Genomic DNA, 14,070 nt, shown 5'->3' on the forward strand with positions numbered 1-14,070 from the left:
GGAGGAACTCAGCAGGCCAGGCAGCAACTATGGAAAAAGAGTACAGTCAATGCTTCAGGCCTAGACTTTTCATCAGGACTGAAACAAAGCATAAGAAGTTAGAGCAAGAAGGAGGAAGAAGTACAAATTTTAGGTGATAGGTGAAACCGGGAGACGGGGAGAGGTGAAGCAAAGAGCTGGGAAGAGAGGTGAAAAAGATGAAGGGCTGGAGAAGAGGAAATCTGACAGGAGGGTTAGAAGGGGGAGGAGGACCAGAGGGAGGTGATGGACACGTAAGGAGATGAGGTGAGAAAGGGAAATGGGAAAGGGTGAAGTTTGGGGGGGTGTGGGAGCAATTACTGGAAGTTCGAGAAATTGATGTTCATGCCATTGGATTGGAAGCTACCCAGACAGAACATAAGGTGTTGCTCCTCCAATCTGGAAGTGGCCTCATTGCGACACTAGAGGAGGCCATGGACTGACATATTGTAATAGGAATGGGAAGTAGAATTGAAATGGGTGGCCAATGTGAGATCCTGCTTTTTCTGGTGGATGGAGAGTAGGTGCTCGGTGAAGCAGTCTCCCAATCTATGTCAGGTCTCACTGATATACAGGAGCCCACACCAGGTGCACTGGATACAGTAATAGCCCCAACAGACTCACAGGTGAAGTGTCGCCTCAACTGAAAGGATTGTTTGGAGCCCAAAATAGGAGTGAGGGAGTAAGTGTAGGGGCAGGTATGACACTTGTTCCGCTTGCGAGGATAAGTACCAGGAGGGAGGTCAGTGGAGAGGGACAAATGGACATTGGAGATGGCGGAAGTTATGGAGAATTATGTGCTGGACACTGAGGCTGGTGAGGACAAGAGGAACCCGATCCCTGATGGAGCAGTGGGAGGATGGGGTGCACGAAACAGAAGAGGTGCGGGTGAGGTCAGCATTGATGGTGGAAGAAGGAAAGCCCCTTTCTTTGAAGAAACAGGACATCACATTAGTTCTGGAATGAAGAGCCTCATCCTGAGAGCAAATGCGGTGGAGATGGAGGAACTGAGAGAAGGGGATGGCAATTTTACAAGTGACAGGGTGATAAGAGGTATAGTCCAGGTTGCTGTCTCCAGAGACAGAGACAGAGAGATTGAGAAAGTGGAGGGAGGTGTTGGATATGGACCAGGTAAATTTGAGGGCAGGATGAAAGTTGGAGGCAAATTTGAGGACGTCGACGAGCTCGGCATGGGTGCAGGAAGCAGCACCGATGAAGTCGTCGATGTAGCGTAGGAAAAGTGAGGGAGTGACACCGATGTAGACTTGGAACATGGACTGTTCCGTATAGCCAACAAAAAGCCAGGCATACCTGGGACCCATAACTACACCATTGGTTCGGAGGAAATGGGAGGAGCTGAAGGAGAAATTATTGAGAAATTATTAATTCACAACCACTGACATTGAGATAGGGCTCACTTTGAGGCTGGTCTGACGTATTGTTACACCTCCTCCCTCACTACCATTCAGGGCCCCAGACAGTCCTTCCAGAGAGGCAACACTTCACCCTGTGAGGCTGTGGGGGTGATATACTGTGTCCGGTGCTCCCGGTGTGGCCTCCTGTGTATCAGTGAGACCTGACGTAGATTGGGAGACTGCTTCACCAAGCACCTACGCTGTGTCCGCCAGAAAAAGCAGGATCTCCCAGTGGCTGCACATTTTAATTCCACTTCTCATTCCCATTCCGATATGTCAATCCATGGCCTCCTCTTCTGTCGCGATGAGGACATACTCAGGTTGGAGGAGCAACACCTTATATTTCATCTGGGTAGCCTCCAACCTGATGTATGAACATTGATTTCTCGAAACTTCCGGTAATGCCCTACTTCTCTATTCCCAGACATCCCACCTCTCCCGGAAGTTCCAGGAGTCTCCCGCATATCAATAGTGGCTCCCTGATGCCCGGAAGTTATATATAATATCACGGAAATCAATTTTTTGAGAGGGAGAGGGAGAGGGAGAGCGAGCCTCCTGATTGGTCTCTCTTCGTGCTAAGAGTGGTCCCCAACCACCGGGCCGCGAGGAAACAGTATGATTTGGTGATATGAAACAATGTGAGTCAGCTGCACCTTTCCTCATTCCCTGTCCTACGTGATGAGGCCAAACTCCCTGTAGACTTGCTTAAAGTTGTAATAGAATAAACATGATAATATAATACAAGTACATATTTTAATGTCATATTTTTCTGCAGATACCCAACTTGGTTTACAGATTAGACAAAATCACTAAACAAAGTATTACATACACCCTTGGAGGTCGACGGGGGGTGGGGGGGGGCGCAGAATATGGGGTTCCAGGGGGCGGGGGTACTACCTCCCTGAAATGAGTTTTTGCAGAGTGGGATGTCTGTATTCCCCATCCCCGTTCCCCTCTCTCACCTTATCTCCTTACCTCCTCATCATCTCCCTCTGGTGCTCCACCCTCTTTTTTTCTTCCGTGGCCGTCTGTCCTCTCCTATCAGATTCCCCCTTCTCCAGCCCTGTATCTCTTTCACCAGTTAACTTCCCAGCTCTTTACTTCACCCCTCCCCCTCCCGGTTTCACATATTACCTTGTGTTTGTCCCTCCCCTCCCCCCACCTTATAACTCTACTCCTCATCTTTTTTTTCTCCAGTCCTGCCGAAGGGTTTTGGCCCGGAACATCAACGGTACTGTTTTCCATAGATGCTGCCTGGCCTTCTGAGTTCCTCCAGCATTTTGTGTGTGTTGCTTGGATTTTCAGCATCTGTAGATTTTCTCTTATTTGTGATGTTGTTATGTGAAGGTCTTTTTTTAACCACGTTTTATGTTCTGTCTTTGGAGGATGATAAAGGAGCTGTTACCATTTCCCTTAGATGTAAAACACCTCAGCCATTTTATTCAAAACCTCTCTGTTGACTTTGTCTAAATCTGTTAATATTTTCTAAGTGTCCTGTTATCACATATTTCATTATAAAATCTAGTAATTTCCCTTCTATTGATGTGAGTATAACTACCAGCAGCTTCCCATTTTCTCTCTCCCTCCTTTTTCAAACAATGGCTTTATATTTGCCATGCTCCAGTCGGGAAGAGCCATTCCACAATCAATGGAATTTTGGAAATGACAAACAAGGCCACCTCTTTCAATATCCTGGGATGCAGCTTATCAAATCCTTGGGATTTTTTGCTGTTCAAACCTATTGTGGTTTCTGTGAAGTTATTTGTATCCTTCAGGGCAAAGACAAAGGCAGCGTACAGTAGATTCCAGTTAATTGGGCCATTGGTTAATCAGGGCAGCTGCTTATTTGGGATGACTCTTAAAGAACAAAAACTAATTGAGAAAATAGTCAGGAGTCCCTATGTTTTTTTGGGACACTATGCTACTTAATTGGGACAGAAGCCTGTGGCTGAACAGTTTCTAACTCGCTTCTGTCACGTGCACTTGTGAGGCTGTTAGGCACTACACCATTCATAGAGCGGACAGTTGTTAAAAGTGTCAGTTGTATGCATTTGTGTTCAAAAAGCAGAGATTTTTTGATACTGATAGCAAAAATAAGCAGTAAAACAATTCAGAACTGTTTTGCTTGCTTCTGTTTCAAGCTGTCAGCTTTGGAGAAACCAGAAGGGCTGGAAATGAAAATGAAATGATTTCACTACTTCAACAAGTTAGGTACTACAAAGAATTTGAAGGTATTGGCAATCATCTGGAATGTTCCAATGAAAATGAAGATTTGGAAGATGCAATTGTCAAGAGCATTGTATGAAGGCAGTCGTTATCTGCGCTAGGTTTCTGCACTAATTTTGTTCATTTACCGTCATAAGAACACGACAGCATACACTGGATAAATTCCTCCATTGATAATTGTTCAGAACCAATACACAGCTTCATAGTACTTTAGTAGAATTAGTAGAGTTCTAATTTGTTATGTATTTAATTTGAATACATAATTGATTACTCAGTTAAATAGTAGTTTGCTTTTTTTTATATACCATTTTAACTATTTCCATGAGACTTCAGCTAATTGGGCCGAAATGTACTGGCCCCGACGTGTCCCAATTAACCAGAATCTGCAGTATTTCTTTAATTGTTCTGATGTTTCTTTGTTCCCCATCGTAAATTCTATAGCTGCTGACAGTACGGAAGATTATTCCTCTCCCTCCTATGTGCTGACTCATCACCACCTTTGGTGTAGCCAACGACAGTGATGTCGTCAGCAAACTTAAATGTGGCATTGGAGCTGTGCTCAGCCGCACAGTCATGAGTGTAAAGTGAGTAGACCCAGCTAAGCACCCTATGTTCAGGTGTGGGATCTAGTTTTCAATTGAACTACTTCAATGAAGAATTTTGTCACATTGTGGTCCTGTTTTCTTAAATGACCTTGCACAATATGATTAATTAGTAACACACACAAAATGCGGAGGGAACTTAGCTAGCTCTGCTTGGTCCCCTTCTTTTCCGGTCCTGATGAAGAGCCTCAACCCTAAATACTGACTGTTTATTCTTTTCCCTAGATGCTGCTTTACCTGCTGAGTTCCTCCAGAATTTTGTGTGTGTTGCTCTGGATTTTCAGCATCTGCAGAACCTCTTGTGTTTAAGATGATGAATTACCCCCTTTTCACTGCAAGGAGCAAATCAAAGTTAATCTTTTCCCTGATTTAAGAAATTACTTCTCTGTTCCCTTTGAGTTGTTTTCTGATTCTATGACTGATTTGGAATGACATTTAGTTTCAGTCAAGGAAAATACACTTTGATTACTGTAGCGGCTGGGGCAATCACTTTACAGCACTAGTGAATGCCAATTGGGGTTCGATTCTTGCCGCTGCTTGCAAGGTATTTGTAGATTCTCCCCGTGACCACATGAGCTTTATCTGGCTGCTCTGGTTTCCTTCCACATTCCAAAGGCTGAGAGTTAGCTAGTTGTGGACATGCTACGTTTGTGTCTGAAGCACGGTAACATTGGCGGGTTGCCCCGAGCACAGTACTTGCTGAATTGAAACAAGTGATGCGTTTCATTGTTGACAAAAAAAGCAAATATTTTAATCTCTCTTTTTAATCTTGTAAAATTTCATCAACAGATTTATTGTAAAAAAATTAATCCGCCTTAGCAATATTTCTTTGGAAGTAATTATTTTTATTTGTTCAAGTACTTTGCATCACTTTTTGAACACACTCCTACAATTACCTTTGCAATAATATTCACAATTATAAAGTGCAGAACGTTGGTTGTAAACAATCATTTTTGTTTAAGGTGCTGTCAGCCCTTTATTGTGCCATATGGCTCAGAGGATCTATCCTGGGCCCAACATATTGATGCAATCATGAAGAAAACATTAGGATTTTGAGTTAATTTGGTATGTTACTAAAGACTCCAGCTAATTTCTACAGATGAACCATGGAGAGCATTCTGATTAGATGCATCATCGCCTGGCATTGAGGCTCCAATGAACAGGATTGAAAAAAAAACTGCAGAGGATTATAGATTCAGCCAGCTCCACCAGAGGGAGGTGATGGGCAGGTGAGGAGGAGTTAAGTCGTGAAAAGGGCAACCAGAATGGAGAATGGAAAAAGGGGGAGGGGGGTAGAAACTACCAGAAGTTAGAGAAATCAATGTTCTTGTCCTCAGATAGAAGGCTATTCAGAGGGAATATGAGGTGTTGATCCTCGAACCTGAGTGTGGCCTCATCTTGGCAGTGGAAGATGCTATGGACAGATATATCAGAATGGGAATAGGAATTCAAATTGAAATGGATAGCCACTGGGAGATCCTGTCCTTTTTGGCAGACAGAGCGAATCTGGTTACCCTCTCCATCCCTCCCTTCTCTTCTCCTCACGTGATCATCACTTCCCTATTGTTACCTCCTCCTTCCCTTTCTTCCATGGTCCACTGTCCCTCTTTCTCCTTCAATATTTTTATTAGTTTCTACATATAAGAATACAGAGTACAAGAAGATATAAATTATAAATAAAAAAGATAAAATAATACCAAATACATTATATTAGAATCACACTTGCAATCACATTACTCTATATTCATGTAATTTAAATTAAATTAGATTGATTCCTGGGATGGCAGGACTGTCATATGAAGAAAGACTGGATGAACTGGGCTTGTACTCGTTGGAATTTAGAAGATTGAGGGGGGATCTGATTGAAACGTAAAAAATCCTAAAGGGATTGGACAGGCTAGATGCAGGAAGATTGTTCCCGATGTTGGGGAAGTCCAGGACGAGGGGTCACAGTTTGAGGATAAAGGGGAAGCCTTTTAGGACCGAGATTAGGAAAAACTTCTTCACACAGAGGGTGGTGAATTTGTGGAATTCTCTGCCACAGGAAACATTTGAGGCCAGTTCATTGGCTATATTTAAGAGGGAGTTAGATATGGCCCTTGTGGCTAAAGGGATCAGGGGGTATGGGGGGAAGGCTGGTACAGGGTTCTGAGTTGGATGATCAGCCATGATCATACTGAATGGCGGTGCAGGCTCGAAGGGCCAAATGGCCTACTCCTGCACCTATTTTCTATGTTTCTATGTTTCTATGTAAATCGTAATATTGAAATGTAATATAATTTTATTATACAGAAAAAAAATCTAAACCCACTACCAAAATCAAAGCTGTTTGGTAAAGAAAGAAAGAAGGGAAAAAAATCCTTATCATAAAGTTAAATACGTTATTAGCCACCATCTGTACTTTAACATTAAGTCGAAGGTTTTGAAATTAGTTCAGAAATGGTCTCCACAATGTTTGAAAGTCTTGGCTAGATTCAGAAATTGAACAATGGATCTTCTCTAAATTTAAGCATGACATAACATCACGTAACCATTGAGCGTGAGTAGGCGGAACGACATGCTTACATTTAAACAAGATCGCCCTGTGTTCCTCTTTTAGATCCTTTTTTAATCCTTTGCCTCTTCCATACACCTCCTCCCAGCTTTTTACTCCATCTCCTCCCCCACTCACCTGGTCTCACCTGGCATCTGTCACCTTGTGCTCCCCCACCTCCCCTCCAGCTTCTTAATTTTGCAACTGTTTATTGGTCTTCATCAATGCTACCTGACTTGCTGAGTTCCTTCAGTATTTTGTGTGTGTTGCTGATGATTTGGAAACAGCTCCTAAGCATTAAAGTGACCCACTTAGGAAAGAATGCGGCAGCAGTTTGGAATGTAAGCAAGTTTGGTGTCTAGTACCATAATAGGATAAATATGTAGGAAAAATATTTCAAAACTGCACTAAAAGGGGATCCAGTCAGAAAATATGCAAAGCTCATAGTGAGGTAAATATGTTGATGAAAACGGCAGAAAGTTGTGAACTCATGGACTCTAGCCTTCCCAGCATCCAGGACACCTTCAAAAGGAGATGCTCCAAAAGGCGGCATCCATCATTCAGGACCCCCATCACCTCAGGACATGTCCTCTTCTCGTTGCTACCATCAGGAGCCTGAAGACACACACTCAACATCTCAGGAACAGCTTCTCTGTCGGTGAACACTTCATCACTGTTTTGCTCTCTTTTGTACTACTTTTTTAATATTTCTTATCGTAATGTATAGTAATTGTTAAATTTTGCACATTAACAGAGAGAGCTTTAGGACTAAACAAGAGAAAGTCTGCAGATGCTGGAAATCCAAAGCAACAAACACACAAAATGCTGGAGGAACTCAGCAGGTCAGGCAGATCTATGGAAATGAATAGTCAATCAACATTTTGGGCAGAGTCTCTTCTACGGACTGAGAAGGAAGGGGGAGGATGCCAGACCAACATGGTGGTCTGTTCACTGAAAAAAGGCCGGATCTCCCAGGGGCTATCCATTTCAATTCACATTCCCATTCTCATTCTGACACGACTTCCTCTACTGCTGTGATGAGGCCACACTCAGGTTCTGGGGACAACATCCTATATTCCTACTGGGTAACCTCTATCCTCCTTCTTAATCTGTCAACTAACTATTCATTTCCATAGATGCTGCCTGACCTGCCCAGTTCCTCTAGCATTTTGCATGTTCCTTTAAGATGAAATCCACAGTGTCCTGAAGTGGCAACATAGAAAGTAAAAGTGGTAACAGTACAATGGATTTCTTGCCTTTATGGACTGAGGCATAGAATATTAAGGATGGGACATCATACAGTAACTTTACAAAGCACTGTTTAGATAGGTATCAGGAGTAGTTTTGGTCATTGCTTTCTAGGAAGGATGTCATTGTACTGTAGGAAGTGCTGAGAAGATTTACAATGCTGGCTGGATTACAGGATTTTAGTATTAGGGAGAAATCAGATAGACTGACCTTGTTTTTCCTGGAGCAAAAGAGACTGAAGGGATGATTTTTATAGAAGGATACAAAATTATAAGAGACAGAAATAGAGTAGATAGAATAATTTTCCGCATGGTTTGGGTAAATCAAAATAAGCGGCATAGGTTTAAGGTGACAGGAAAGAAATTTAAAGGGGATGAGGGAAGTTTTTTTTTAAACAAGTGGTGGATCAGAAGTAATCATTTTGTTTCAGAAACATTTGACAGGCAACTCTTTAAGAGGTTTGACAATTCACAACCCCCACAGCACACCAGTCCAGGTGCTGAGGCACCCAATGCTCCCTCAGTACCAACACCTCCCCTCCATTTCAACACACGGATGAACAACACAGACTACCACTTGTTACATCCCCTCCATGCCCTGCACCTACCATCCACACCAACTGTTATCGTCCCAATCTTCACCTTCCCCAGCCCCACCTTCCACCAACTCCCCAGTTGTCATGGACTCACTTTCTCTACTGAGCAGGTAAGAAGGGCCCTGGGGAAACTCAGACAAGGCAAGGCATTGGGACTGGATGGTGTGAACCCCGAGATCCTGAAGGAGTGTGCTGAGCAGCTGTGTGGAGTTCTCCAGCGCATTTTCATTCTGGAAAGGGTCCCGACAGCATGGAAAACATCATGTGTGGTCCCAGAATCCAGGAAGGGCCAACTGAAAATGTTGAATGACTACCGTCCAGCGGCCCTGACCTCACACATCATGAAGCCCTAGAGAGGCTGGTCCTGGCTCATCAACTAACGCATGGTCTGACCAGCCCTCGATCCCTTGCAGTTTGCCTACCAGGAGCACATTAGAATCAATGATACTGTCATCTACCTGCTGAACAGAGCCTACTCCCATTTGGATAAGCAGGACAGCACTGTGAGGATCATGTCTTTTGATTTCTCAAGTGCCTTCAATGCTATACCTTCCATTGTATCCTGAATAATGAACTACCTGACTGGCAGACCAGCTTGTGCAGCTTCAGAGCGGTCTGTCAGACATGACTATAAGCTGTTTTATATTGGCTCCCTCCTGTTTACCCTGTATACCTTCGTCTTTAGATACAACACTGAGTCATGTCATCTGCAAACATTCTGATGGTGTTGGGTTTATAAAGGGAGGACAGGAGGATGGGAGGATGAACACAGGGCCCCAGTGGAGGACTTTGTTAAGCTCAACATCAGTAAGACAAAGGAGATGATGATAGACTTTAGGAAGACCAAGCCTGCACTGCTCCCTCTTACTATTGATGGTGAGGACCTGTAAGTACTTGCTTCACAGACTTGAGTGGAGCACTAACACAGAGGCTGTGTACAAGGGCCAGAGTCACCTCAACTTCCTGAGAAGACTGAGGTCCTTTGGATTACACAGGCCTGTCCTTCACATGTTCTACCAGTCTGTTGTCACCAGTACAACTTTCTATGCGGTGGTGTGCTGGGGCCATAGGTATCAACAAGGGTGATGCCAACAGGCTCAATAAACTGATTAGAAAGGCTGGCTCTGTTATAAGAGTCAAGCTGGACACACTGGAGGCTGTGGTAGAAAAAGGACCCTACGGAATATCCTGGCAATTCTGGACAATGTTTCTCACCCTCTGCATGCCACCTTGGCTGAACAGAGGAGCACTTTTAGTAATAGACTAAGGCAACTGTGCTGCTCCAAAGAGTGCTATACAATGTCATTCTTACCCATGGCCATTAGGTTCTATAATAAGTCAATCTGTATCTGGGGAAGTGATGGCCCCCTCCTGTTAGACTGCTTGAGGCAACATTTTTTAAATATTCTTTCTTACAACTCTTCTGAGTTGTAATGCTACTGAGACACTAATTTCTTTTGGGATCAATAAAGTATTTATCTATCTTAACCAGGCAAGACAGAGGGATGCAGACATAATATGCGCAAATGGGACAATGCAAATAGGCAAAAAGGTCAGCTTGTACAAAGGAGGTTGAAGGCCCTGTGTCTATACTGTACAAATATGACTTGTATTTAGCCGTAGAAAATGTGATCAAATAAATATGTATATTTAATGAGAAATTAAGTTCTATTTAGCTGACATTGATTAATTTGCATAGGCATCCTTCCCACAATCTTTCTGACGTCCTGCCATCAGGCGGAGGGTACTGTACATAATCAGTACCATCAGCCTGGGTGACAGCTTCTACCCCCAGGCTGTTAAGACTTCGTAACACCCTGCTGGCACTCAGCATATGTACACCCTCTCTGAATGCCCTACCACCTCCCTCCCCACTCAGACACTCTCATCCTGCACTGGTCACCTTCCATCTTTTTATTGGCAGCAGTTCTATATATTTAACAGGAACGCTTTCTTTATTATAATAGTGCCAATAATATTACACTGTCTTGCATAAACTAATGTCTCGCACTTTACGTCAACGGGTCAATCTTCAGGCCATGTCATTCAGGGACTTATGCTGATACTAGTTTGTGACCGTATGTGGATTGTAACTGCATTGACTGTGTTTTGAACATCTGTCCCAGAGGAACAATGTTCATTTAGTCGTTGTATGGTTGAATGACAATAAACTTGAATTAAGAGCAGGTTCAACTTTGTTTAAAATATCTAAAACAGCGAACTTAATAAAGCACAGTTACTCGATGATGGTGATATCACATTTGTACTGTTTTATGAAATGGATGTTAATTTGTTTCAATAGCAGGATTACAAAAATTTAACTTGTGGAGTTTTGTAAATCATGGAATTTCACGCCTCCCCTCCCCAAAAAGAACTTCTGCAGTCACGTTAACAGTGTCTAGCTTTCCAAGTTCACTTCCTTTGTCAGACTTCTGGTATCCCAAAATCCACAGATATCAACTAAAATCCAGAGTGACCTTGTACAGTATGAATGAAATATTGATGAAGAATTTGCTTCTTCAAAGAACTTTTTTAAGTTCATATCCATGTAATTTTGTAGAATTACTGACATCAAACTTTGGATTACTAAAATCTAATTTACACAACAGCATCAACTATGTATCCATCTGGGAAAAGAAACAGACTGCAGACTTAATTATATTTAAAATTGTATTTTTTTTACTTGAAATCTTGCAGTTCAACTAATAAAAATGAATAAAAAATATACATAAACTTTTATAAAAACTTTTAAGTCCCAAATCAGTCTGTGCATTGAGACAAGAGGTTATAGTTCATATAGAAATACTCAAATTCTTCTTAAATATCTAAAGAAATGAGAACCCATTAGAGATATAACTAATTCCATTTTCAAATTGTACAATAAATAAGAGCACATTACTTTATAAACCAATTCAATTTGCAGCTAATTGAAGCATGTAGCAAAATAATCCATATTTTCAGTTAAGATCAACAAACAATGAATAAAAAATAGTCAAATCTTAATCAAAAGTTAGAACAAAGTTATAAAAGTAGGGAGAATACTATGAGATGGTGTTCGAGGAGGGTGGAGATTGAAAGCATACACTTTATACTTCAGAAAGTATAACTTAAAACAATGAAACGAGAAGCGGTTCAGTTAAAGAAATAGTTAGAAAGGTATATTGGTCTTCGAGGTGGTACTTTGGAGATTCATTAAAAATCATTTGGATATACTTTGAGTTGGGTTGAAGAGTCCTGATTAAATAAAGTACAATCTATTTTTGTAGGGCAGGTAAGGGAGATGACAATACACAGTGTCAGATTTAAGAGCAAGGCCATTTATAAGTGAAATGTATATGACAAAAGAAATCTGGAACACATTCCACATCAAGCTACGGACATCTGGTTAACTTAACTTCTTAGGATAGAAACAGATGAATAATTTTTTTTAAAAAAAGGGTGGGAGGATGAAGAGACATTCAAAGGAGTCTTGATTCAGCTGCACAACCAAACAGACTCAAATGGTCAAATAACCTGCTTCTGTTCCCATGCTAGACACAAAAGAAATGAATAGACAACCAATGAAAACTGAACAAAACAGTATAGTATTGTGCTCTTTTCACAGTTTTTAAATAAGCTGCTGACTGATTGATCATATATGATCATTAATTTGCTCACTGTTGGTTCTATTAATACCTGAAATGGCTTCACACTGTGAAATCATTAAATAAAATATAAAACAAATGCAAAATATTGCAGATGTTAGCAATCTAAAATAAACTGCTGAAATAGTCCCCAGGTCATGCAGCATCCAGAAAGACCAGGAAGATAGAATTAACTTTCCAACTTTGCAATCCAATGACCGCCTTGCGACTTGAAATGTCATCAATTTGAAACAAACTTTTCCTCCCTTCCTCCACAGATGCTGCCTGAGCTGCTCAGTCTTTCCAGCATTTGACTTTTTAAATTACAAAAATATTATACTCTCACAAGTCAAAGGTAAGTCACCAAAATGTAGAAGCTAAATAAACTTTAAGGACAACACAGTTAATATTTAAATATTAAATATTTGACTTGACCAGTAATCAGCTAAAAGGAGAAAACTGAAAGCTGGTCTCCAGTATAATTTTCTAGCAGACTACAATCTGTAAGAAGACTCTAAGTGCATCCATTAATTACACCTATTGGCAAGATTAAGAAATTCCATGAAAGGAGATCTAAAAGGGATGATTATCATAGACAGTTTACATTTTATAAACAGGATTATGAAAAGGAACACATTTTTACTGAAGACTAAACACTATACTACGACAAGTCTGAAACACAAAATATTCAAAAATATATGGTTCAAATATTAACTGCATAGCACTATAAATGTGCTTCTTTTGAATCTCTAACATAGAGTGGTGGCTTCTGTGCAAATAACAGTAGTCGCTCGAACCACAGTAGCATAATGCCTGGAAGAACAAATAGTTTGGAACGGACAATCACAGCAACAACTAGTCACCATGTAAAAAAGTGCTGTTGCCTATTATTGAATTTTTTTGGTGGTAATTATTACTATCCTTCATAATTTGACACAACTGGCCATTACACACATGTATACCAAGTTCCACCCGAATATCAATAAAGGTGCTTTAACAGAAAAACTGGCAGAAATCAACTTCAAGAAGTTGGTTGAATCACCAGCACATGTTGCCAACTAGTAAAATAGTAGTTTCTTTGCTATGGTGTTTGTGCTAATAAAGGAAAATAAAGACAATTCAACTAGTGCAGCATTTTGAGGAAGAACTTCTTGCTTCTCCCATCTTCAGTAGGAATGTAATTGCAGCTAGGATTGGTGGACAAGGCGCCTGTAGTGAGGTAACACTTTTTTCTCAGGAAGGTAAAGGCCAAACTCTAAAGCCACAAGAGTTGTGAACTCAAAGGCAACTAGCTCCTTTGAGTTCAATCGTAATCGCTCTTCCAGTTTCTGTGGACAAATAACAATAACATTTGTAAGTATTATAAAAATGGAATATGCAATATACATCTCAACTACAAGTTCTCCTCAAAAATAGACTGAGCAATTGATACTGCAGAGATGAGGCTCATGCATTAGTGGATTTATACATGGCATTATTATATTTGAACTGAATCAGGAAACTCTGATCAGAAATATTTGAGTGGTACAGATAAAAGTACTATCACTAAACTATTAGTTCCATCATTACAAGGCTTTCAGCAAGGACAATAGATATTTATTATATTGATGCACTATAGTACGATCTAAATTTCATGTCTTTTATTGAAGGTTGAATAATTTTAAATTTGGACAAAATTTAATTGGATTATTTATCTGTTTAAAAATGAGGAACATGGTAATGTCAACCACAATGTGTACAATTTGTCAGAACAACTTATAGCTATTGACTAGGAGGATGGTTGTGAACCATATTTCTGAGATTTACTTTG

The 14,070-nt window shown here is 41.0% G+C and overlaps 1 protein-coding gene across 1 annotated transcript in view; it reads right to left on the reverse strand.

Annotated features, from left to right (window-relative positions):
* Positions 1–11,328: 11,328 nt before the first annotated feature.
* The window catches only part of cables2b (Cdk5 and Abl enzyme substrate 2b), a 37,690-nt gene continuing 34,948 nt past the window's right edge, over positions 11,329–14,070 (reverse strand). Inside the window, exon 9 of the mRNA XM_063041225.1 lies at positions 11,329–13,588. Within this exon, the coding sequence (XP_062897295.1) occupies positions 13,448–13,588 (141 nt within the window). The 3' untranslated portion in view covers positions 11,329–13,447. The remainder of the gene's footprint in view (positions 13,589–14,070) is intronic.

This window comes from Mobula hypostoma, chromosome 2 (genome assembly GCF_963921235.1).
Source record: "Mobula hypostoma chromosome 2, sMobHyp1.1, whole genome shotgun sequence".
Lineage (NCBI taxonomy): Eukaryota > Metazoa > Chordata > Chondrichthyes > Myliobatiformes > Myliobatidae > Mobula > Mobula hypostoma.